The 23,206-nt window shown below is 39.3% G+C and overlaps 1 protein-coding gene across 7 annotated transcripts in view; it reads right to left on the bottom strand.

Moving 5' to 3' along the window:
• EHBP1 (EH domain binding protein 1) overlaps positions 1–23,206 on the bottom strand; it is a 228,255-nt gene that overhangs the window by 45,058 nt on the left and 159,991 nt on the right. For 4 of the 7 annotated variants that reach the window (XM_074864301.1, XM_074864302.1, XM_074864303.1 and 1 more), the window contains 2 exons: positions 8,230–8,377; positions 1,092–1,208 (listed from right to left, as the gene is read on the bottom strand). In XM_074864301.1, coding sequence (XP_074720402.1) covers positions 1,092–1,208; positions 8,230–8,377 — 265 coding nt within the window. The remainder of the gene's footprint in view (positions 1–1,091; positions 1,209–8,229; positions 8,378–23,206) is intronic. The other 3 variants (XM_074864305.1, XM_074864306.1, XM_074864307.1) reach the window with 1 other exon arrangement.

Below are 23,206 nucleotides of genomic sequence, written 5' to 3'. Positions count from 1 at the left end.
ATGAAGTGTTTTGATTTAATATATTATGGGCTACACACTTGGGTCCAGCTAGCATAGGGCAGAACCAAGCCAGAGGATGCTGTAAGAAGTTTTTTCTTGTACCGCCTTTATCCCGATACTGTCCTGTGCTTGCCACACTTCTCCGGGCTTGAGCTAACTTGTAGTGAGCAGAAACGCCCCAGCAGAGAAGCACAACCACACTACAAAGAGGCCCTCAGCTCTCCCGCAGGCTGCTGGTAACAGGCAGACTTGTACAGAGAACAAACTCCTTCAGCAACTCTCTGCAAGCAGAGGAGCCCCTTACTGATGGGCAATTACCTTTGCATCTTTGAAGATCTAGCTCCTTTTAAAATAAGCATCTCCCTTGTAAGATCCTGACATATTTATCATCATATTTATCACCTGAACTCCAGTCTTGCTTGATTATTTTTGAAAGGGGAAATACCACTATGATGACTTATTACTTGACCAGCATGCGATATGATTATACAAGCATTTCTACAAGAACATGAATGCTTTAAAATGTGTTATTAAAAAAAAATATTATTTGAACACTGTAAAATAAATAGGACTAATTCAATTCCAATTTGTACCTCCATGCACCCGCTGGAGCAACAAGGTATAAACGCAAGAGCTGGTCTTCGGGAAGGAGGGAATACCAAGTCCCCACGGACACAGAGAGACACGTTCGCTCCTCTTCACTGAGCAGATGGGCCAGGATGTCAGTGCAGAGCGTGGCAGCTCTACTCACCAACATGACTGCCTGCTCCTCTGGCCTGCCTACCTTGCTTTGCTGGGACAATCCAGGCAGGGTGATTTCAGGTGCTTTACAAATCTGGCCTTGGGTCCCCTTCCCCATCAAAAGGAAGAGACATTTAAATCTGCCATTGTTGGAAATAATTTCGTTGCTGATTTTAAATTTTAACTAAACATGAACGCAAAATATTCGAAGAGAATAAGCATTAGGGTTCAAAAGACCTGACAGGCACAAAGGAATAAAGCTATGACAGAGAGAAGCAGCACATCAGTACTCATATGATGATGGAGTGTTAGTCATGCAAAATACACAAAATAGCCATTATTTAAATTACCCATTGAATCAAGGTCATTTTCTAGGTTAGTAAGCTCATCTCCACCTCCAGTAACAGAGCATTCAGGAACCTCCTCGTTAGTATCTATCTCAATATTATCATCATCCTCATCCTCATCTGTAGGAACATACATCATTAAGGTTAGTATTTTCTTATGTACATGCACCACATCACTTAAAAAAAAAAAAAAAAAGAATGCTTTAGAGAACAAGCTGAGTTACGATAAAAATGCAAATCATTAAATAAGTCTGGAAGGAGATTTCACTCTGTCCACTCACGGATTTATCTTTAAACTGATGCAATTCAATATACACACAGGGGGCTCTGCTGGAAACTCCTGCTACAATAGAGTCTGGCCTCAGCAGTGGCTGTTCTCTGTGCTGAATCTCTGGCTCACCCTGAAAAGCGCACGTGCTTCTCCTTATAACTTGAGTCAAAATAATTTCCCCTGGGCTCCCAGTTCTCTGTAACGCAGAATGGGTGCTGAAGCCAGTATACAGCAGGTTTGGATGGGTCTGGCCAGCAGAAGGACCTGGGAGCTGTGGTCTCCTGAGAGAGGCAGCAGCTCTGAGTACTGAGTTCCCAGCTTGGTGAGATTTGCTGCTCCTTACTTTGCGCAATATATCACAGACCAGTGATCACTGAACCTTGCTTAGGTGTTAGCATCTCCCACCATTTCTGATACGAGGAGGAAAACTACCACTTGGAACATCACAATTAGCAAGCACTGACCTCAGGTGTAGCAAGAGCAGACTCACAGATTGCTGCCTGACTGCACCACTTTGAATCAGCATTGTTTGTAAGCTACATACATTTTAAATAAAATAATAATTGTAATTATACTTCATATTTTTTATGGGCTCTTTCTACCAAGTTTCTCAGAGCAGCTTATGAATATCACTTGTAAATGAGCCCCATAATGTTTTATGAAGTAGGCAATTATTATAATTACAATTATGATGATGATGTAGGTAAATTATGGCACAGAAAGAGTAAGTAACCTGAGGAAGATCAAATAGCAAGTGCTGAATTGTGAAGCAGATCCCAGAAAAAATCCTGACTCACATTTTCAATACAAATATATAATGAAAATAAAGTCCATAAAAGCTAGATTAGTACTTTCAAAGCATGTAGTTGCATTGTAGTTACTCACTTGTAAGTCTCATATCAAATGCTATCTACACTTGTTCAGACTTATACGAACATATTTTTATTATATGTATGTATGCATGCATGTAAAAATGACAAAAAAGAGAAGGCTGGAGCGTGTCTAGAGAAAGAAGACACATATAGTAACTAAAGGAACTTTAGAACACTTCACAATAGGAAAAGGTACTAACTATAATTACAGGACATTGGTACATTCAAACGCCATATAAACAAAAAGGATCCTAAACGTAGTATTGAGATGCCATAATCCAAATACCAGAAGTTTGGGGAAGTTGAGACCAGGATTGGTGCTGATCACTCATCATCTCTCTTTGAAATATACTAAACCTCACCCCCGGACCTGAAGTTTGCACGTCAGGCTCACACTGCTGACACGAAGGTCATACAGTTGTTTACCTCTTTATCTCCACAGTCCCTATAATTCCCATTTTAGGAGCCTGTTGACTTTTTTGTATGTCTGCTACTTTTCTCTAAGCAGCTGCTCCCCTCAGTTCCTCTGCAACTAATCAATGTCTTTCACAGACCTCTGCTGATTCAGGGTGAGGCTCTTGCTATGACAGACAGGAGCAAAGAAGTTTCCATTTCAGTGTTTTAATCAACATCTGTTGCGCGTATGATAGAGCAGCAGTCTGTGAAGTAGGACCCCTCCGTTTCAGCTGACCACCGTGACTTCTCTGGGCTCCTCTCCACTAATTCTCAATGGTCCCTGGAAGACTCAGCTTTCTTCCAAACTGCCCCAGCTTGAGCCAGATGGATGGAGAAAAACATCTCTCTGCAGCCAAACCAGGATCTGTGACCAGACCTGGGACCTGACAGATGGTGCTTCAGGTGTACAACTGGGTGGGCAGAAACACTCAGGACTCTCTGCGACATCCTTTCTGTTCCCACTTAAATTCACACAGATGGTTTTGTGGCTGGGACTCTTAAGTTGTTTCAGGTAGCACAGAGGTAAGTAAATGAAGTAAAAGGGCACAGTGTGATCCATCATGAAGTGGAGAAAGGGATGGGGTAAAAAGCAGACTGAGGAGAAAACAGAGCAGTAAAGCAGCAACAGCAACAATTCTGAACTTTTGAATTTTATTCAAAGCATCTCTACTTTTTCCAATGAGGAGCTGACACTTCTCACATGATTTTAAATCCTTCATGATGGTGTGAGAGAAATTCAGTGGCACTCAGGCCATGGCACTCTCAAACACATCCTGGAGCTCTCACAGTGGCACACTAAAACTGTGGCCGGGCTAACAGTGGCAAGGGGCCATGGACATTTGGAAGAGGTGGAAGAGAAAGAGGGACACCGCTGTGGCAGAGGGAAATCAAATCCACCTCAAGCCTTGAGGCAGGCAATGACTTTCCAAAGCACCCAACGAAGTCAGCTCGCAAGGTCAGCTCACAACTACCAGCCATCCAGCAGGATGCTGGATGTGTCAAAACAATCTAAACAAGATGACAGGGTTTAAGGCTGCTGGATTCTAAGAGAATGCTTAGATCATTTGATTTTCTTTAATTTAATATAGCGAGATGAGATCAGAGGCACTGTCTTTGACACACCATTTTAGGTAACCAAAGAGATGGGAATGTCGAAGACACCAGTTCCTAGTGTCAAATAATGACCTGACCTAGATTTAATTTAAAGTTGGCAGGCTTTCACTGAATATGATTATCAGGACATTTACACTTTATTAAAAAAAAAAAAAAAAATCAATTAGAAGCATTCATTTAAAGTAATTTCACAAATTTTCAAGTATCTTTAAAAATCTTCAGATTCCTTGTTTTAAACTACTCTATTTTTTGGTTTGGTTTTGCTTTCCAGTCCAACGTTCTTGCAGTGTACTAAAAAGGGAAGTGTGTTTAGGGAGCATGTTACAACAAGATTTTGCAATTATAAATGATAAAAAGAACAACATGACGAAGAGATAACAGATATCTTTTAGGAAAAGAACAAATTACTAGTGTGAAAAACGTAAAGCACTTGGTCTAGAACCAGGGCACATATTTAGAAGAGTACTAACGAACTGCTTCCTTGAAAAGTATATGGATCCTAGAAAGACAGCAAAGCTTTACTATGTTGTGAAGAAATGAACAGACTTAAATAGAAGGGATTAAGTCAACAACTAAATAGCACTGACCATTACCTACGCAGCCTGGACTGCAGTCTGGAACGAAGACAGGAAAATCAGAATAATTTGGAACCAAGTGGAAATGCCAGAATATTGGTGGAAGAAAGATCCAGAGGCATTGTATAGGTCATATGTATTACTATTCAGATTAAGCTCAGGCTTAATTTGAGGTTAAATTGATATTCTTTTGACTTGGTTTAAGCTTGTCCACATGTGAAGGAGTTGCAGCAGACTTCATCAATTTCTAGACAAAATTAAAAAGAAACAATTTTCATAGAGAGGAAAAAGCATTGATGGGGGTTGGGTCACATTAGTGGGAGAAGCATATGTAAGCTGCCATTGGAGTTGCATGAACAGTACTTGCTCTTTAGGGAAGATGCCTCCAGGATTGTCTCTGGGAAATCCTTCAAGCTTGAGGATATTCAGATATTTAGTTTATTTACTTTCAGGTACAGAGTTCACTTTAAGGCTACAGGATGTGACAGGAGCATCTGAACAGCAATAAAGGAAGCAAAGGTGGGGAGTGAAAGAAATGCAGAGTCGAAATACTGGTTCAGTGTACAAGAAATCAGATGTCAGGACAAGAAAGTACAGCAGTAACTGCCAACAGATACAAATACTGCCTGTTAAAAATATTAAATCGAGGACTTAACACCGTTTTGTGAGTTGGAGACTAAGTATGATGAGTAAGCCTGAGCTACCATGTACCCTCCCTCCAAATCATTGCCTCAGAAGTAAAATCTCTAATGTACCCTGAAAACTTTAAGCATACAAGTGCGATGCAATGCCAGCTGGCTCTCTTCAGCAAGTTTTTTAACTGTGGTACACCCTTCCAGCTTTTGTTATTCATTCCAAAATTTTTGAAAACTTGTTTTGTCTTACAGTACATTTAGATGCTGCTTCTCCTGTGTTTTCCCCTCCCTGCTCCTCTAATATCTCTTCTGTGCCGTTCTTGTGTTCATACTCTTCTCCCCTCCCAGTTTTGCCTATTTTTGGCACTTTTTTCACCAAAGCCTCTTCACACTATGCTTGTCTAAACCCCATCCTCTCCATTGTTCCCTCTCTCTGCTGCCTACACACCACCTCCAGATCTGAGCCACATCCTCACAAAGACGTCATCTCAAATAAAAGATGGAGATGTGCCAGAGAGTAAAGAAAACACACTACCCAAATCCCAAAAGAGTAGGTAGGTGTCCCACTGCATGGGGACAATACCTAGATAAGATGTCAATTCCTTTGTCCCATTGCTGCTGGTAAAAGGAAGGATATTTGGATTCCTATCTCGATACTGTCCCCGGACCCATCTCAAGGCATCTGCTTATCAGCCTGAAGCTAGTAGGACATCTAATAAATTTGAAGCTGCCATCCCAAACCCTCTGGCAGTTGGCAGCAAGGAGTATTTTCTGTCTCACATGCCAAATAACCTATGAAAAAGACTGAATTTCGTAGCAAAGGATGCTGCTTATCCAGGAAAGTTTCAACTTGCCATAGGCATTTGAGTTTTTCAGACCACGATTAAATAAAGCCTTTCAACAGAGAATGCAGCACCAGTGCCAAAGCATGAAACTCTTCATGAGCATACAGAAACACCGAAAGAAATCACATTTTCACCTACAATAGTGAGCAAGAAGTTTGTCTTTAAAAACTCCAAAATCCCAAAGCTGAAATGTCACTTTTTTCTGGAACAGCTGAATTGAGAGAGAAGATGATGATTTGGTACATTCCCTTTCCGTAAATTAAAATGTAGCAATCAGTGCAGAAGAAATTAATGAAGCATAATGGACAAGAGAGCTTGGAAGACATAAGATATTACTATAAGCTTGTCTCGGGTATTGTATAGGGAATACAGAACTATACACAGGAAAAAAACCTACTACATGCAAATGCAGTCAGGGGCAATATTCAGAATCCAGATGTAATATGGAGACTGTCTATTAAATCCTAAATTCTGGTGGAAATCAAAAAATGAAAAAGACTAAACCCAGAAATAATTATAATTTCTTTGGTTTATAAAGTGTTGGTGCCATTTCACAGAACTACTCCATTTAGAAGAATTAATTTCTTGAGTGGAGATCTAGTGTGGCACCTGACATTACCAGCAGTGTGGTAGAAGTATGTGGAAGGTATGCCATAAGGAAAACTTTTTGAGAATGAATAAGTAGAAGGCTATAAAATGCACATTGACATGAAAAGAGCAAAGGGAATAAACACTGGAAGCCCAAGAGAAGTTCAAATAGCTTGGCCGAACTACTGTATGAACAAAGAAAAATCAAGGTAGGAAATATAAATCATGGAGAGAACTCAAAGCACATGCAAAAGTAGAAAGCAGTGAAATTGTTATACTGGATAAAACCCAACACATATAATGCTGATAACTTTATAAGCAAATTGTCATCAGTACTGGTGCTGTCTCCTGCAATCTATATATATAAATACTTTTTTTTTAAACATATATTCACAGTGCAGAGATATCTCCGAGACTGTTTATAAACCAGATGAAGGGCAGGAAGAGCAATGGCAAAATTCAAAAGAAAATATGAACAGGGAAGGCCACATCCCAGAAAGGAGCATACTGGGATATTTAGCAACACTACAAGTGAGTCACTGTGACAAAACAGGGTAACTACTATCCAGCTGAGCCCTCAGGATACACCAGGGAAGTGTACTTACTTGGAGGGGAGAGATGGCAGGAACAGCTATGTACAGGCATGATAAAACAGTGAGGAGGAAGTAATTAAATGATGTAGGATGGGGAGTCATAAATTGTGAAGAGGGATGAAGAACGCCATAGTCTACCTAATATACAAGTACTGTGCCATGTTGCTCAGCTTGTCTTACTCCCTCCCCATCAAGGATGTAATTTCCCTGTTTATCGTGAAAGAAAGTTATATTGGCAAGCTTGGTTTAGTGGGCAAAGAGGGAAAAACTAAAGACCAGACCCAAAGGGAGACGTACAGCTAACTGCTTTTCTCTTTGGTGTTAAATGGAACAGAATTGCAGGATTTAGGGTGCACTAAGACTACATTTAAATATATATGCATATAAAATACATTCAGTAGAGGAAAAAAAAAATACTGTTGTTGAATCTACATGCATTGTGAATGTAAAGCTGGATTTTCCTGACACTTTGGCTTACAATTACATGTTAGTATGAGAAACACAATTTCCCCTTAGAATATGTAGAAGACACTAAAAGAGCAAGAAGCCTGTACTGAAACATGTGCTCAGCACCCATTTGAGTTTGAGTGACACTACATTACTCCCGCTCGTAGCAGTGGCAGGTATATGAATTTTAATGACATTTCAAAGTCAGTTTAATAACATTATAGCAATATTACAACTCAAAACCTGTAAAGGCAAGTGGTATGTCAAAAGACTGCCATTTAAAATCAAAAGGTTGTTGCCCCCACCTCCCATGGGCCGCCTTTAAACTTCTCTTCCCAGGCAGTCTTTTGAACACATTTAATACAAAATAAGTTTTAAGTATTTTTAATGTTGTCTTCCCCCCAAATTATGTCCACACTTCTATATGAAAATATATAATGAAGAGATTTTAACCAACAATCATAAAACTCTACAAACTGCAGGTAATGACAAATCTGTAAATAACGGGTCAATATGAGCTACTTGTTCACAAAACATCTTTTTCTTTCAATCACATATATGCTGTTCTTTTAATTGTTGGAAATTAAGTGACACAACGCGGATTTAGGAAACATATCTACGGCCACGTCTTTTGATGTGCGCACCTGATGAACAGCAATGTTTGAAGTGTGAATAAAAATGATACCCAAAAGGGTCTCTGGTTTCTAGGTTGCCATAGGAATAAGATACAAGGTTCCTCAGCTCACCTCCAGATGCCTTTGACCTTTCTTTCAACTTTTCTGCAGCCATTTCACTGTAGCTAGGAAGTTCTGACATCTTCACTCCAGATCGAGCTTCTGCTATTAGCTGACGAGCTCTCTCTCTCAGCTGCCGACGCCGCTCTTCATCTTGCTGCTAAGATATATTGAACAGTTGCCAACTCAGTAATTGACAGAAATGCAATTTCATTCTCAATCTGATCATCATGATAGTAACTGGTTTACAGCATGGTGCTTGGCCCACATTATAAATAGGATGCTCGATATCAGTTGGGTGTCACACCACAATTTTTAAAGACATCCATGAAACAGATTTTTTTTTTTAAAGCATTCCCCAAATTATTAATGCATTATAAACCTAATTATTTGCAATTTAAAGCATTTATAAATTATGTTCTATAAAAATACCATGATGAAAATTTTCTGAGACTTTTGTCTCAAAGTAATAACTACAAAAAAGTTTTACTGTGGCTATAAAAATGGTTTTACTAAATTGAATTACTTGAGCAATATTCTCTCATGGAACTGAAATGAGAAGCCAGATGTTGCTCTTGGTTACTCCAATCACCAAGCTCATTTCAAAGTGTAAAGTGACATTGAATCTGAGACATGGAAAGGAAACTAATCCTTCAACTTCAATAGATATATCTTTTTTTAAAGATAACCCAAAAAACTAATGAAAATTAGCGAAAGAACAAGAGATGCTAGAGCAGAAAAGACTCTGCATCCCTTTAAAACATCCTACTAGTGAGGCTTTGGTCAGTAATTAAAGAGCTCATATTGGAACCATCCCAGATAGTGCTGTCCCACTAAAAGCTCGTAACTATCTGAGAAGCGTGATAATCTTTCAGTTACATAAATGAGCAAAGTTCTACAGCATGAAATTTTGGAAAAGACTAAACCCACCATACTAAAAAAATATTAAGATGTGTTTAAACATTTCTATAAGAATCCATTAAACCATATGAGAATCTTCCAGTTTTCACCTTAAAAATATGATTTTTTTTAAAGTTGGGACTGTTTTTCCCCCTCCCCTCGATATTAAAAATGGTCATAAGTGCAACAAAGTCAACACTTGGCTTTAAGTCAAATCTGCTGATAAGTTCATATTATTGACGTAATGACCAGGATAAAAGCCAGGTATAGGCAGTTGACCTAAACTAAGTGGAATACAACAAACTGCCTAATTTTGGAGAGCTGTCCTGGCAGTCTTCCCACCAACCCAGAAACTGAGCATCCCACACCTGAAGGTGTTGGTGAGAGCTGCTGCTAAGTGCTACTTAGTTTAAGCAATCATTAATAAAACAAGTGCAAAATACTAATTAGGTACATTTCACCCATTTCCATGTAAATTGTTGTTTGTAGCTATTTACTCAGCATTGTTCTCGGCACAATAGAAAAAATGCAAATGACTGAATCAGAATGCAGCCCTAATGGGACTTTCTGTTTATAACCATTAGCCCAGAGGTGTGCTGTAATTCAATCCTCAAGCAGCAAGATTTAGCCTCATTAACAGCTTGCATGGGCAGGTTACAACTCATAAAACCCTACAGTAAACAAAGTATATGGACACAGCACAATATCTTGTCTCTGAGTGACAGAACCCTGATTCCCTATCAGATTGCCTTGATTTACTTTTCTCCTAATGTCCTTCCCTTGGAAAGACAATTCTGCCTGGGCCCTGCAAGGCAGAGGGATGGCACATTGGCTTTGTTTGCTTTCTCAGCCTTTAACTTCCCAGGAGGCACAGAGCAACAGTTCTATCAAAAACTTATTTGGTAAAGTACACATTAGAAAGACAACTGGAAAGCTTCCCCCCTGCTCCTATGCACTATAATAGATCAATTTAATTTAATTTATAGCCAGCCAACTGATACAGCAACCGATTTTACTTTGACCCGCAGTATTCTGTAACATAAATTACATTGAATTTAACATGAAATAAAACTGTTTAAATCTCTACTATTTGTATTTCCTGGGATATAGGAACTTGTGGGTTTCATTTAAATGACTTTATGAAGGAATGTGCAAAATTTATATTACAATTCCCATGTGGTTTAACGTCAAACAATTTAATCTACTATACCCTATGTAGCCTACAATAAGGCCAGTTACGTGTTTGTGACAAATGTGCCCTAAACTAAGCAGGCTGATTCCCCCCTCTCCTTTTCTCCCCTCCTCCTGAAAGAGAACTTGTATTCTGAATTATTAGCATAGTCATTAACATCCCGGGGATCTCCAAGCAAACACAGATTATTGTGGCTTGTGTTTGTGCTGATTAAGCCAATCATCACCAGCGGATAAGAGAAAAACCAGCCTAGTTCTTGCTTAAATTCAATTCAGGTATTTGAGCCCTCGGTTACTGAGCTTGGCAGAGGAAACACTGGTGGAAGGAGGAATGCAACTGAGAGCAGAAGAAGTAGGTAGATTCAGTTTTGAGGTACAGAACAATTATTAAACAGCAAATCAATCCCCTAGATTTTGGAAAGGAAGGCACTCGGGAGAGGTATGGAGCCATGAACATAGATATTTTTTTACAAAAGGAGACACAAAGAGAAGCTCTGCCCCAAGAAAGGACCATGCAAACACACACACAGCGATTTTTTTCCTGTACAGTTTAAGAGAAAACTCAGTAAAATCTTTCACCTTCTGACATGAACGTGACATGCCAAAGAGACATTAAAGTTTGCTCTGTTATTTTCCCCCAACTACTTTGTAATGGTCTAAAGATCTGCCACGCGGATGCACAGGGAGGAAAACTTCACCATTTAAGGACAAACTCTTCAAGAATAAGTAATGTAATTCCTTGTTTCCCTCCTATAAAAATGTATTGGTATGCAATTTTTATATTTCACAGTTCACCGACATCTCGGCAAGCTTTCTTCCACTGCTTCAATGGTGCTACTTTTAATTTTATCCTCCTTAGTCCTAGTAATTAAAGTGATCAGCAGTGGCATCCCAACGGCTTTGACACAGCTACAACCCCCTAGCAGACTCCGGCTTTTAAGGGGAAGGGGAAGAAAAAAAAAGGACGGGAGTTTCATTTCACTGGAACAAGAAAATCAAGCTTCTCCAATCCTCAACTTTATCCAATTGTTCTTTCAGCAGCCTTTGGATCTTAAGAAACAAATAAAAATGGCTGCCATTAGGGGGTCCTTTTTGTACTTGCCACAGACGGCAATGACTGACATTACTTTGGCCAAAAATGATGCTGTGGATTTGGGAAGGTGAATTCAAATGTGAAACACTGGCAGGGCAGTTTCTGAGATCATTACCCATCCAGCGATGTCATTCGGTGGCAGCAGAAGCTGAGAGCTGATTAACTCAGTAAAATATTGAGAGTGGTGGTCTTGCAGGAGAAGAAAAAAAAAAAAAATCCACCCCCATAAAACCCATCTCCTTAAATCACTAAAAATTCTGCAATCTTCTCACATTTTCAAAAAAACCCCACACCTCTGCCAGGGATTTTCAGTCGTCCTTTGGCAGAATTTTGGGAGGATCCAAACTGAGTTTACACCAGAAGTCTGATAATGTATTATCTCTTCCTATAAAAAAATATAATCCTGTGAGCTGCATTTATTTGATGTTTAAAAAGAAAATTCTTTACTGTGTCCATAGACTGGGGGAAAAAAAAAAAAGTGGTAAATTAGTGATACTCCACAGCAATAAAATTAAACTAGAATTGTACCTATGAGGGGGAGCGATTCCCGTAGCTGTAGGTTTCAAAATTGTCCGTGGTCTGCCCTGACTGCACAGTACATCTAAGAGAAAGAACTTGACTGCCACCTCTTTCATCATTAGACAGGAAGAACGGCTCTGTTATTAGCCATTCAGAAAGAAAAAGACTTCTGTGCTTGTCCAGAGGCAAGGATTACCAAAATGTACCTATTCAGTTAGTAGAGAAGACAGAATAAAAAAAATAAATAAAAAAATAAAATTACATGAGCTTTAAAGGTTTGGGCAGGCTGGGTTTTACTGTGACCTTGATCGGCTCTTGTTTGAGTAAATAGGATTTGGGATGAAACATTAAAACTGTTTAGCAGATCTTTTCAAACCATTTCAAACTTTTCTTATGTTGGTTTATAATATAACCAGACATGCTTGTAAATGGCCACACCTGCTCATTTCTCTGGGGATGGCCTGATCTCTGCCTTTTCTAACAAAGAAAGGACGGGGGAAAAAAAATCAGCCTTTCTTGTTGCAAAACAGAGTGGAAAGTCAAAATCTTTCTCAAGTTTGTCCCATCTGGTCAGATTAAATCTTTGATCACCCTGGGGACCACATTTATGTTTGGTCTCTACTACCGTTTCAGAAGAGCTCAAAATACACAGGTAGCAGCAAAATATGAATTGCTAAGCAGGGGACACTCAACATAAACAAAAGTGAATTGCCTTTGGATTTCTGTGGCTTGTCGGGTTGTAGGAAGTGATCACCAAAGAAAGACATAAACATCTTAGCTATTTTCTGCCTTCTGCCTGGGCTCTGCAGCAGCTACCTTAGTACCTGTAAACTATATGTAGCTTGAAAATATTTTTTTCATGACTGTGTATCATAAAAAGTATCAAATCACTTGTCATAAAGAAGCAGCTACTGGCTTACAATCTATGGCACTGATGGACAAATGAGAAGACAGAATGAAAACAGAAGTAGCCCAAAGTCTAAAACTGGAAGAATCACAAATAGTATCTTGAGAAAGCTGTCCCCTTTAAGAAAAAAAAGCCCCCAAAATTCACAACAAGATGGGGTTGTGTGGCTGTAAGATGGAAGACAACTCCTTAAACCTAGGAGTTATTTTTAAAGAAATGTTAGCCAGCAATTTTTAATTTTTATTTATTTTTTTAAAATATAATCTATGTTGTTCTGGAAAACCTACAATTCACTTGGTACAGTATTTCTGGTGTGAAGAATGCTGGCTGTAGAAAAACAATCCACTGATAATTTAATTTGTGTCATTGTGAAATTGAGAAACTCTTAGTTTACTGAATGAAAAAAAAATATATATTTGAAAAAAAGAATGGCTGACTAAGTAAGTATCACCTTGTGCTACATCCAAGGCCTCTTGCTGGTTGTCTGGCTGCTCTTTTGTAGGCAAAAAGGAGCTGAACGCTCTCTGGCTCCTTAGATCTGGCCCAACAAATGCACTGCCAGTCATGCACATGGATCCAGCTTAAAACCCAGTGTGAGCCTAAAAGAAGCTAGTCAAACTGGCACCTACTCATGCAGAAGGAGATAGATTTGTCATGACAGGCTGATTATTCAATGTAAAGAAACAGTTTAGCTTTTCTAATCTGGTACAAATACATCTTTCTCAGAGAAAAAAGTAAAAGGTCTAACAGTTCAAGTATTTAAAGTAAAGAAACCAACAAAAAAATTGTAACGTCAAAGTGAACCATAGGTATTTGTGCTAGAGCATTCTGCAAAACAGCCCTGCAGTTCTATTCAGATAAATAAGATTTAACCCGTTTAACCCTTTAGAAGCTGCACATCTACGTGACGATCAAGGCAAGCATTTCTATCTCACACTGCACTTGGCTCTACGGCATGTTTTAAGGACGGGCTGAAATGTCTAACTCCAACTACACTTTCTGTTTTCCTTCTCTTCTTGCTCGCCCACACCGACACTAAGAGCGAGGCGCTCTCCCAGCAAACAATGCGAGGGCAGCCTTGCCTATTGGCGGGGCTCCCAAGAAAGATCATCGAGAAAGTCGATCTAAACCAAAAGCAGCTACAAAGCCCTCCACTAACATCTTCCCTGGAATTTTCTCTGCTTAGGCAAGTTTGTGCTCTCCCTCATCTGGGAAGTATAATTAAGGACAATAATCACCTAAGGCGTCGGGATCCAGAAGCTTGTTACGTCTGTCACCATGATTGTCAATGCTATTGGCATTACCCACAAACAAGGTCTCAAGCGTGCAGACTGAGAAATATTCTGAAATAGTGCCATCGTCCAGACAGGGCATAACATCCAATCTGAGATCAGTAGGTCTAAGGATGGTATTTTCTATGCTTTTCCACAGCCAAGTTACATACAGAAGTTAAAGAAGTTGCTTACTCATTGTAGGAGTCAACATTTGTCGAGCTCCACTTAAGGGATTTTGTCTTGTGTAAACTTGACTTTATAATTTAAAAAAAAAAAAAGTGGCATTATGAAACAAAGACTTTTGGCAAGTCTTTGGATGCGTAAGCTGGAGAGCAGCATCTTTCAGACTGCCATCCTGGGAAGCTTCCTTCTCGGGCGGGCAACCCCGCGCCGAAGGAGGAGGACGTGCCCTCCTGAGGAATGCTCCCGGTTCACTCCCAGCCGAACAAAGCAGAGCAGGCTGCAGGGTGCCTCCGAAAGTTGGTTCCCCCCACCCCCTTCTCTTAATTTTTGGGGGAGGGTGGCAGGATCCCAGTCTGCTCGTGTGTGATGAGAATGGAAAGAACAAGTGCAAAGCCTACACCTCCCCTCCCTGGATCCTATTTTGCTGGGTTTTTTTGAAAATGTCCTGCAAACTGCTGGCAGCTTTTTTTAATGGAAAATACCAATCGCCTAGGATCTATACCTAGCCTTTTGCCAATAATGAGAAAACTTCACCTTCTGTCCCCAGCAATTCTTAGGAAATCTTTTGCTGTTATTCCTACAAATCCAATTACAGATTGTTGAGTAGCTAGTGGAGTAAGCTTATTGAGGAGTGTCACATCACTAAGTCGTGCGTATGTGTTTCAGTTTGTAATGTGGTCTGAGCCGCTGTAGAGGTGTCAACTTAAAATGCAAGTAAGTAGCAGAACAGGGCTAATCCCAGCCACTACTCCCCTGCAGCCAAATTGTAGCGCAATGAATGACAGTGGAAATGCAAAGATGCCACTGTGCTTATCACACACAGCCAGATGGTGGACCTGGATCAATGCACACATGCCACGATCAATGCATTTGATAAAGAATTAAGAAGAAAACTGTACATGTTATCAAAGAACTTGTACATGGCATAATTATGATTCTGCATGTGCTTACTGATGATATTGGAGACTCAGAGGCAGGTGATAATGAAACTGATAGGAAGAAATAGCTTAAAGGCTACAGCATATGGCCTCAGCACTAAGAAATCTTGTCAAATAGTTCAGAAAGCTTTTTTAACTGTTATTACAGGCTGCTCATAGTGCAAGCTGGTGGCAACGTTTTAATTTTTTTTTTTTAAATCCGAAATGTCAAAAAGTTACAAAAGCTATACTTTTCAGAATGGCTCAGAAAATAATTAAGACGATACTGTATTGTAAACATGGCAAAAAAACCTACAGGCAGCGTGAGCGTTTACAATTTTTTGGGGTGGTGGTGGTTGGGCATTTTTCAATATATATAATTCCGTGTTCCCTGAATAAATGTATTTAGACTTTAAGGGGGCTTGTGGCAGTTTAAGGAAGGTATCTGGGTAGCAATTTGCATTCAGCACATCAATTTCTGCAGATACAGTTTCGATATTATTTCTCATCAAATATAGAGTATTTCCCTGTTCCCGTTTGAGCTCTGTCAGCTGCATTACAGCCACCTTGGATGTGAAAGAAGGTAATTAAAAATTTGGGGAAAATAAAGTCTAAAGTAATAAAAAAAGCATATAGATTTATAATGTATAAAAGGTACCTAAAATACAAATTCTCATGCTCCAGTTGATAGATGAGCTGTCTAATCAACGCCTGGACGTAACTTAAGTGCTCTCATTAGTGTGAAGACCTTCAGGCTAAATAAGACTAAATCCCTTAAAAATTGCTTCTGCAATAGAAAAATCCTCCTTACCATTTTCGTCTGCCTAAATCATATCAATTAAAAAGAGAGAGAGGGAGGGAGGGAGGGAAGGAGGGAGGGAGAGAGGCATTTTCACATGACTCTGTTTTAACTGACACTCAAAAAACTATCTTCTGAATCCAATTTAAAATGTTTCAGCAAAAAAGTTCATTAGCAATCAAAGAAACAAACAAAAAAATCATGCTGAGTTTAGTTTCTCTTTCACTTTAAACCTGGATCTTTAATCAGTGCTAAGGTGTATAATGCCCACTGAATCCTTTACCTTAACTTTTTTTTTCCCCCAACCCCAAATATTTAATCAACATTGCAGTTTTACATTAAATTATAAAATTTATCAGAACGAGCCTCCAGAAGAGTGAAGAGCGTATTTTATTTGCAGCGGGCCGAGGACAGATTCCCCCCCCCCCCACCTCCAAGCCCCGAATTTCAATTTGTCCTGACAAACCATTGGGTATTAAATTCTAAAGGCATGCAGAGTGCATAAAGAACTGATGGCTTGATTAGCTCTTGTGGTGCAATTGAAGGAGCTGTCTCTCTCCCCGCTTCTCCATTTTGAGAAACACTTTGATCTCCGTTCAAGTCAATTCATGAACATCAACTGACAAGACTGCATGAAACACCCCAATGGTTAGGCCCAAACTCGTAGCAAACTATTTGGTTTCATTAAGGCTTCAGGAGAAGTGACCAGTGACAGTCCTTTCATTCAGAAGCCAACAGGCAAGTGACTATTTAAACTTTAATGTGCACAATGTACTGCTGAAGGCTGCTACACCTATAGTCAGTCACTCAAGTATGAATGCCTTTACCTACTATTTTGTGACATGCGAACTACTAAGTGCAGCTGCAGTCTCATTAATGCATTTGCCCAGATTTGTTTGCAGGACTAAAGAGACAATTCGCAGTATTTCTGATGGGAGAAATGACTGTATCTTCAAAGGAAGGTAGAACAGCAGGTGCTATGTAAAAGCCACCGATTAAAAAAGGATTGCGTTTTTAAAGGCAGTAATTTACTAAACATTTGCACGAACATAGCAGAAATATTATCCGTTCAGGCTGAAAATACAAAAGATCTTGAATCACATCACCTGCAAAACGCAGGGTATTCGGTCCAGTTTCGAGCTTTGCTACAGTAAACTATTTACACATCACTTTCCCCCTTTTTTAGTTGCCCACTCCAAAGAGTCCCACTTCAAAGAGCTCATTTTTGCACCAGTTCCTGTCAATGCAGGTCAGAAACACTAAAGTGGAAAGTGGCTGCAGTGCCGTGGCACAAAGAGTCTCTGCGGCTGAAATCAAACAAAGCCCAATTAAACTAATCATAACGTCCCAGTGAACACAAGGAAGCTCACCTGGTATTTCTGGACTTCTTGTGTGAATTCCCAACTCTACTCAGTACTTGGTACTATAATTACCCTGACCAAAATACTGTGAAATTACTGCTCTGATCTACTAATGGCTGCAAAAAATCAAGCCGTTGTGGTTTCATGCCAAGGGGCCGTAGCAAGGTGGCGCAATGCTTTCTGACAGAGACGACAACTTCTAAAAACTCAAAAGGGAAAATTAACGGGATGTGGTTTATGTTGCCAAGGACTGTTCATTAATTACCAATTTAATCACCGCTGGAGGCATGACATTACAAAAATCTGGCTGAAAGTTCTAATAGATTATGAAGACCACCTAAGAAGAGTGACCAAGAAATGTACAAAACAATTAATACTGTTTCACTGCTATCAAAGACACTCAGATTATTTTACATCAAGTGAAGCAAAAGAATTAGTAGCTTCACAGTGCCACCACTAGGAACTGTAAATACAATGGCACACAATTAGTAATGCACATGTGACTTTTCGTTCAAGGCATATATCCTTGGGAAAGCCAGAACATGATAAGGAGAACAAAAGAAACATTTTTAAATGAAATGAATAAAGATTTTAACTCTACCCTTGTGCATGCTGAGCAATAACAGAATAGGCAATGCAAAATACAGCTCTAAGTAATGGCGATATCATCCTGGGATTCACAACAGCGTGTACTGAACATCCACACAGAAAGCGTCCACAGTTATTAACAGCAATAGAAAAAAAGCATTCCAGATACTGAGAAACCCGGGTCTTGCTTCAGACACAAAGGGAGAGCTCTGAAACACCGATACCTTCTTTTGCTAATATTTATAAATGGATAGAAGGTGCTTAAGTTTTTGAACTAATGTTGTTCAGACGATCTTAAAATTCAGTTAATAAACAGCGTATTTTTTGTGAGCATGCAAGTTAATGTTACGGCTGCAAAGCGTGCAGCACCTTGAATTTACATCCACATAATAAATAACTGTGTATTTATATATTCAGGCCAGATGCTTAAGTGGTGCAAACAGATACAGCTTATGGAAATTACAGCAATAAAATTCAGCTGAGAATCTCAAGCATTTATATCTAAAACTCAAACTGCGTAACATTTGTCTTGCATTATCAAAGGTTACACTTCATTCATGAAATCCCTCCTGGTATAAAAATGACAGTGCATACTAATTCTTCTTAGAAATTAGTTTACTTGCACTAATTGATTTATTTTCCCAGCTACATCAGGGAGTTGTCTACAGCAGTATGCTTGTACTGTGAAATATCACAACGTCATAGTAAGAAAGTGCTTAAACAGATCAAATACGAAGGCAAAAGATGTAGAACCTTCTTGGAAAGTTACAGATTATTTTTATTTTTTCATGTATTGAGTAATGTTAAATAAAACAACTTGTTTGTTCTTGCCATCAAGGAAATGAGATCAGGCTATCTCAACCTTAGCACGTCGTTATAAAGAAGTAAATATCAGTCCAGTTGTGGTTTTGAAGTGTTCAGTCAGCAGGTCTAACCTTCATTTAAAGAAAAGTATATTGTTAAAACAGCTATAAAACTTGGAATGCTCATGAAATGTAAATACTATACAGCATAGTCTTATCAGCTTAAACCATATTTAACCACTTTATAGTGGCATACAGACAAGACATATAAATGAACAACAGGGAATAAGTTACCAAAGCTCAGGGATTACCAAAATAATGTTCAATCTTTTTACCAATTAGATGGTAACTGCTTCTGTGTAATCTCACGAAGATCTAGTGATCATATCTAAATCTGGTCACAATTATCAGCATGACAGACTAGTCTTTTTTCAATCAATATTTTCCAATTAATATTAAAAGACCAAGGTTGCCATCTGCAAAGTCCTACACCTCAATAAATTCATGTTAGATGTTTAATTAATAAAGATCAGCTTTTCTCTCTTTGTTTTTTAAGGAAAACAAGATGGGAATAACTTGGGAGTGTTTTCCTTACATGAATTAACATTACCACCTCAATCACAGACATTTGTTTGCCCAACTGAGGAGACTACAAAAAAACCCCTCACTGATGAGCTAGATGCTTTTCCTAATGCAAGAGACGTAGGGATTTCATGTAGAAATTACTGAATAAAGCTATCCGGTCCTCATTTTCAAGAACCTGTTAAAATATTTGGAGGAGAGAATACTTGCAATGCCAACTTGAGTTTAAGGCATTTTTCAATCAAATTAAAATATCCTATTTTTGTTGTCTAGTGTGAATTTGCATTCTGTACCACTTCTGGTCATGTTGACTAGAGTTTACTTTTTGGTCGCATATTAGAGCAGGACAGTTAGAAGCTTGTTAGCTCAGAGGGGTAGCAGATTGTTGCAGGACATGATCAATAAACGGGACCATTTATTAAAGTTTTTTCTGAGCATTTAAAATAATATTTCAGTTTTATTTTATTGCAGCTGGCATATCCTGTATCTGTGCAAATGTATGCAATCAAAATTAAGAGTATACAAACTCATCTTTCAGATTTTGTCACTTTTTGAAGCTTTTCTAAAAAGACTTCTATTTCCACTAGTCTACTGTGGATGCAAAAAAAAAAGTTACCATTTTGCACTCAAATATTTATGAAAATGAGAAGTAATGGGCAAAACAGATTGACACCTGAAGTAGAAAGAGCTTATTAAATATGAATTAGATACAGCTGCAACAAGTCCTTTGAGCAAGGGAGTAATAAAAAGCAATATTCTGAGCAGAAAGAAACAATCTCATGGCATAGCCAGTTGCTGCTGCCCTCTGTATACAGTGTTTGCATGTTTGGAGGTAACAGCTTTTTGGTGAAGTACTTTCTATCTGCAAATTCTACTATAAAAGCTGAATATAGTCCCCACTGCTCTTTCAAACGTATTTTTTTTTTTAATGTTTAGTCAGCTATAGCTGTCATTCAGCTTGACTAAATATGAAATAATGGTAGCAGAGATAAGTAAAACCAAACCTTTCTCTGTACAGAAAACAGGCTAGCAACAGTTGCATTTAAGCACAGCAGCAGTGTCAGGATTCCTCTCTGAAAACACCCCTTCAGTTTGTATTAATCTGGTTTTAAATACTTATTGTCCAAATGGAGTCCCTCACAATTTTTAGTGTAGTCATCCTTGAATGCTTCTGTGAAGAAAGAATTACTATTTTCCTATTTCACAAGAGGCAAAAGACAGAGCGATTCCCTCTGGGTATCACCCTATTCAACTCCTGCATCCCAGAACCTACGCTAGATCCTAAATATGCAGAATTTTTGGCCAAATCCATATGAGTAGCCCAGTCCTGCACTGAAATTCACCAAGGAGGAATCCTTAGCTCATGCAAAACCCAAGCAACTTCAGGAAGGGTCAGTGGCCCATTTTAGGAAGAAAAACACATCCTCTGCCAGATGAGCGCTATTTTTAATGAATTCCATGCTATATGGCTTTCCCTGCTAAAGCGGTCTACCTTACAAAAACAAGTTAAAAGAATTTGATTTAGGAGATGCCAGAAATAAAACTAGTGGGCACAATCTTAATTTTCATCCTGCTCTGGATCCTTTAGAATAGAGTCTTGTCGTGGCACCACCTTTTACTGTCCTTTGATCTTCAGCCCAGATCTGAGCTCTACCCAGTGGTGTTCAATACTTTGGTTTATTTTCACTGTTCAATATGTTGGCCCATCAATATGTAGCACTAGTCCTTACTCCACAATATTCAAATCCTGCTCAGTAGGCAGAATTATTAATTTCTTCAAGGGCTTTTCTACAGTGCTCATCACTACGGTAGTTAAGTGCCTCAAAAGCATTAATCACATTCCCTTCTCGCAACACCCCATGGTGGTGTTACTACCACGTTCTTTGGATGAGAACTGAGACAGAGACCCAGCTAAAAGGTTCTAACACTGGGTGCTCACCTTAGGAAGCCTATTACCTGGGGTTTTTTTCAGTATACTAAGCTTTATGCAGCCCTTTATATGTCTCAAGCAGAGCTCCAATTGATTTCCCTGACAGACCTGGATGCTCAATACATCTGCAAATCAAATCTTCTCCTCAAATGGCAATCCGGAAAGGAAGGATACACAATTAGTGACCACTCAGAGGAGGTTTGGTTCAAAGGACTTAGCAGCACTGATCAGGAACTCTGAGGCAAAGGCAGCATTACATTTAATTCTTTCAAGCACCTTAACCATGACCTCATCCTTTCGCTCCTTGCAATCCCTGCTTCATTCGCTGCACACCTTCCTACTCCTGCAACCAAAAGGACGGAGGTCCTCTGGACAAACAGCCTTCTACATTACCTCAATCCTCTGAGCTAAATGAGACACAATTGCTTTGGGGAAAACAGTATGTGATCACATAATTAAAGACTGCATCATAATGCATATACACAAAGGAGGTTAATTAAAGTTGCCTGTGCATTTCTTCACTCCTAATTCCATTCTCTGTAATCATGCTGACTCCATAACCATAGCCATTTGAGTTTACAGAGTAAATGGCAGCTGCAGTAAATTTCCATTCTTTACGTGGACCAGTCATTAAAGGAGAGTAAGATGAACATTTTGCCAATGGCCTTCACAGGTATTTGCTGACAGCAGAGTTAGGCTGAGATTCAAGAATTATGGATTCCCCTCCATGTTCTGCAAGTGAAGGTTCCCCACTGGAAAGACCTTTCAGCCCTTTGACTCCTAAATATTTTCCACTCGTTGTGGTCCCCTCTGGCCTGCCCCTTTGTCAGTTAGGTTGCACAGACCATATTCAGTCTCCTCCCTTTTCCAATATTGCATTCCAGTCAAGCTGCTGCTGCTAACAACCATCACTACAGGTTGATACTTCACAGCAGCTGGTGGGAGCAAATATGTCCCTTCTAGCTCTGTGATATTCATCATGAGAAAAGGTGAGTTAAATAAAAATGAGCAAGCTAATAAAAAGGCTCTCCTGGTTAAAAGCTAAGTGATTACAGATTGGAAATGACAGAAGCATCTCGTAAAAGAGTCACTACATGCACACCCACATCAAGAAAGCAAGCAGAAAGGCTGAGCTGTTTATAAAACTACCATAGAGAAAGGGATCCATGAGGGGATCAGTAACTCTGTTCACTGAGCTCTTAAGCTAATTCTTCCAATCTCCAAAAGGCTGCATCAATTTTAAGGACATATCTACGATCCTCCCAAACCATGAGCATGTTTTCAAGGAGTTTCTGATCAATGCTGTCTCTTCTTAGACTTCAAATACCCGCCTACAGGCTTACATACCTCCATACAGGCTGGCATGCATATAGCTGGCATATTGGAGACTTCTCAGATGCATCAAAAGAGCAGACCTAACAATGAAAAAACCTCTACCATGCTGCAAGTAGCGAAGAAATGGGAGAAAAGGGGCTAATATGATACAAATAGAGGAAGCAAGCAGAGAATGATGGGACTAAGTCAGGTGGGTTGAACAGGAATGGGAGATGATGGGGCAGGAGGCGCAAAGGGAAGATGTCTAAGGGAAGAAAGAGTAAAGAGAGTGGGTATTAAAAAGAAGTTAAAAAGGAGAAGGGAAGCTCAAATGGCCAGAGCAGACAGTGCAAATACAGTCTGAGAGAGAGAAAGAACAAGACGACACAAACTAAAGAAGGGGAAGAGGATACAGCTTGGGATGCAGTGAGAAATACGTCATTCAGAGGAAAATGGGACTGAGTTAACAGGTATCCGAGCAAATTCAGTGCCTTAATCTTCTGCTCCCACAACTTCATCAATTTCTGAGTTAAAAAGAAACACAAAAAAAAGTAAAGCAAGTGAGAATACTGACATGGGCCTAACCCCAGATCACAATCATGAGAAGATGGAAGCACCCTGCAGCAAG

The sequence above is a fragment of the Strix uralensis genome, chromosome 3 (genome assembly GCF_047716275.1).
Source record: "Strix uralensis isolate ZFMK-TIS-50842 chromosome 3, bStrUra1, whole genome shotgun sequence".
In the NCBI taxonomy this organism is placed as follows: domain Eukaryota; kingdom Metazoa; phylum Chordata; class Aves; order Strigiformes; family Strigidae; genus Strix; species Strix uralensis.
Note: the sequence above shows the minus strand (reverse complement) of the source record. Positions and strands in the feature narration are given on the sequence as shown.